Genomic DNA, 3,894 nt, shown 5'->3' with positions numbered 1-3,894 from the left:
TGTGCGTGGCACGCCGGGGCGGTGTGGGAGCGGGCGGGAGCCCCTCGGCTCCGCGCCCTTCAGTGCAGTGCTCAGAATAGAAAGAGAATCAAAGTGGGTTTTATTAGTCTAGTAGAAATGCCCCCCCACCCCCCGTGGTGGCTCTGGAAGAGGCCAGCGCTGCCTGGCACGGTCAGCTGTCTACCAGCTGCTTGAGTGCCCGCTCAATGTTCATCCGGTGCCCGACCCGGGTCACCCCCAACTCCACAAAGTCCTCCTTGGTGAGGGCAGGCAGGTGCGTGCCCTCTATTTCATGGTCCTCAAACTTGTCTCGGTGCTCCACCAAATTGATGCTTTCCAGCCAGTCCCCGACGTCGTACTTGTTCCACAGGTGGAGGGGTTTCTGCATGAAGGGCCGAGGTGGGTGGAGAGTGTGCAGGGGCGGCCCTGGAGAGGGGGACGGGGATGGGGAGCGGCTCCGGGCGCTCACGCTCCTCACCACAAAGCGCACCTCCTTGGGCTCGTGTGGGATGGAGAGGGGGGAAGATTTGAGGATGGTGGGAGGGGTCAGACCGTAGGGCCGAACGGTGCTGAGGGGCTCTGTCCGATCCAGAGCCGGCTTCACGGGGCTGGGGGTACGTCGGGTTACAGGGTAGCGACTGCCAGGTCGGACTGTGTAGGTGGTCCCGGAGCTCCGCTGGGAAATGGTGCTGAGTTCTCCTAAACTACTGAAAAGTCTGCAGAAAGAACGGTACAGCAAGAGAGAGAGGAGAGAGAGCAGAGGGCAGGGGTGAGGCGGAGGTCCCCAGACACAGGAGCACACACACAATATACATGGGGGGGGCCGCTGGAGGGCTGGGCCAGCCTGAGGCAGGAGGGGGCTCTGCAGCGCTCGGGGGACACGGCTTGGAGAACTTCAGCCAAGCCTTTCTTGCAAGCCCTGCCAGGGCTGTTCCAGAGGAGGTAGAAGAGGTTCGAGCAAGTATCTCCAGTATCTCCGGTTCCCGGCCAAACCTGCCCTAGCTGCCGCAGCTCTGAAGCCCATCGAGACCTACCAGGGAGGAAGGTGGCCCTGCAGCCCGCTGGGTGCATACAAAGACTCGCTGCAGCTGAAGACCCTGCACCTCTCCCTGCCTCAGCTGGTCAGCAAGAAGCTGTGGCAGAGCTGCACAATGCCCACCGGCCCCGCTTCCCACTGGGGACCCCCCAGTCTCCCCTCACTAACCACACTGCTGTTGGCGTGCTCTCAGGTCCCGCCATGGACTTGGAGCAAACCAGCACTCCTGAGCACATCGGCCCGCCGGGGCAGAGCCTGTTCCTGGGACAAGAGGGAACCTTCAGCCATCTCCCCAGAGAGCGGTGTGGGGACGGGAGGACCGTCATGCCACCCCGAGGATGGAGGCAGCAGGGTCTGATCGTCACCCAACGGTGGTCAGCTCGTTAGTGTGGGCTGAAGCAGCCCAGGGGTGTCTGGACTGGTCTTCCCCTTGCGCTATGCCACGTCTGCCTCCCTGGCCTGCATCCTGCGACGTGGTGGGCACAGGCCATGGAGCTGGGCAGGGGGCGGGGGCAGCCCCTCCTGCAGCACTCGGCTCTACCCGCTCACCACTACGAGAGCCTCTGATGTGGGACAAACCACACCGCAAGCATGCCTTCCTTCTGCCCTTGCCTCTTGCCTTTATTGCCTCCCCTGGCATAAACAAGTACTCTGGGTATGAGAAAAGAAAGGGATCTAAAACCTGACAGGGCAAGATCATGGAGGATGAGTCCTTTGAGCACAATGAGCTGAGTGAGTGCCTCAGCCTGGGAGGCCTCGGGAAGGCACGCTGCTGGGCCCGGCTCTGTTCATGCCCTGCTTTGGGGTCTCCTCCCATAAGCACCCACTGCTGACCGTGGCTGGGGACGGGGCTCTGGCCGGGAGGGACCTGGGGCTCCTGTGCAGTCTCTCTGTCCTGGCAGTGACAGCAAATGCAGCACCCTGAACCCACCCCGGGGCTTTGGTCACTGCTCTGTGATAGCCTCCGATTGAGGCTGGCGGGGTCCCAGCTCCGAGGAGGGTTCTCAACAGGGGCCCCACGTCCCCTGAGTGGCAGCTCAGGGGCCTGGATGCTCCCGCGGCAGAAGTGCTGCAGCCCTGACCGAGCGTGAACGGGGAGGAAGGGGAGGAAGGGTCCGCTGCTTCGGGGCTACACAGCCTTGGGCCAAGAGGCACGGCATTACCGGGGCTGGGTTGGTTATCTCATTGCTAAATAGTCCATGACCACTCATTTGGGCCAAGCAATGTCAGTTTGCTTATCCTCCAGACTAACCGATAAAATGCAACAGAACTGCAGCTCCTTGGCACCTTTCTGGCTGTAGGCTGGGTGTGACGTCGGTTAACAAACAAGCGGTCCTCTGGGCTGTCTGCATGGTGCCCTGCGCGCAGCCCAGCGCAGTACGGTTCCTCTGCTTCCCTGCCACCCTCCAAGGTGGCCACCCTCTGCCCTCCCATCTCAGGTCCCTGGAACAGACGGACCTTCTGGAAACCTGTTGATGGCTACAGGAGTCCAAAGGTACAGCTGACTGCATAGACCTGCTGCCACTAACGCACACACCACACAAGACCCACACTTTGGGAGGTTAATAAGCACCAATAATTTCTTACAGAGATGGCTCCGAAAGGATTAGCTTAACAGAAATATGAAGGGCTGTTCATAGTCTGTGGGCTTAAACATGTTTTCTCTTATTCTTATTTTCCTGCCACCTTGGCAGAGAAAGCAAGAGGGTTATAAAGAAGCATGATGATGAATCACATTTGGGAAGCTCCGCCAATGCAGAAGAGGAAGAGCTGAATGACCTTGAGGGCTGCAGTACGAGAAACAGAACGAAAAGTAACAGTATAAAATACGGCGTCCTGCCCATAGGGCTGGCAAAGGATCTCTGCTGTCTACTAGAAGTGATGGAGACAAAGTTCTGGGTCTACTGATAGATGCCAGGAGGGGGTGACCGGGAGGCACCAACATAGCATGGCCATGGAAAAGAGAAACACTGCAAGATCTAGGGTATTTCTCACAGACATAAGGATGCATTCATGTCGCCATAGGAGACACCGCTACACTCTCATCTGAAATTCTGAGCACAGTTCTGGTCACTCGTGTTCAAGAAAGGTAAATGTGAACAGGAATGGCTGCAGACACAGCACCTGGTGTGCCAAAGGCTTGTTTAACCTGCCCAAAGTGGGACAGAGTGGGAAACTGCTGTCAGAGTCTGTGAAAGGAGAAGAGAGTCCTAAGCTGGAGGGTACCGAGGACTCCAGGTCACCAACACATGCTCGCTGGATAGTAAAAGAGGACACCTGGTTGTCAAATCAATAGCTCTGTTCAGAGGAAGCTGGGAGCCCACGAGGCATTTTGGGTGGTACTGCCGGATGAGGACGTGCTTTGGGCATAGTGTGAGCAACGCACGGGGATGAAGCCATGGCCCTACCTTCAAGGCATGCAATCAGCCATACGGAGTTACTGTTTGAAGATTCCTCTTCCCTATGGTTGGGAAAACAAATAAAAATCTGTGCCCAAACATGAATGAATCTTGCTACAGGATGAATGACGGTTGCTGCACTGAGGATTTCGGAGGGCAGCGACATGCTATGTGCTCACGACTCCGGACATCTTCTTCATACTGGGCAGTCCTTCAATTTCTGGGGTGCAGGGGGTGCTGAGAGCTTCCACACGAGGCTCTGTGTGGTCTGCTGTGAGGAAGAACTTCTGGGCCATGGAGTAATTTCATATGTGAGCTCAGACAGCAGGGACTTGCCCCACAAGTGCTGCAATTTGTCCTGAGCATTTTTGAGTTTAGGCTGAAAACAAAAAGGGTTCATGAACGTGGGGCATCGCTCCAGAGGATTTGGAATGCTCCATAAATGGGTAAATTGAAGCC

The 3,894-nt window shown here is 57.2% G+C and overlaps 1 protein-coding gene across 1 annotated transcript in view; it reads right to left on the bottom strand.

The window, feature by feature from the left end:
* Positions 1-117: 117 nt before the first annotated feature.
* SHANK3 (SH3 and multiple ankyrin repeat domains 3) overlaps positions 118-3,894 on the bottom strand; it is a 112,950-nt gene continuing 109,173 nt past the window's right edge. Inside the window, exon 8 of the mRNA XM_009329877.1 lies at positions 118-716. Coding sequence (XP_009328152.1) covers positions 173-716 — 544 coding nt within the window. The 3' untranslated portion in view covers positions 118-172. The remainder of the gene's footprint in view (positions 717-3,894) is intronic.

Source organism: Pygoscelis adeliae, unplaced genomic scaffold, assembly GCF_000699105.1.
Source record: "Pygoscelis adeliae isolate BGI_AS28 unplaced genomic scaffold, ASM69910v1 Scaffold478, whole genome shotgun sequence".
NCBI classification, from domain to species: domain Eukaryota; kingdom Metazoa; phylum Chordata; class Aves; order Sphenisciformes; family Spheniscidae; genus Pygoscelis; species Pygoscelis adeliae.
This window is presented reverse-complemented; position numbering and strand designations above follow the sequence as displayed.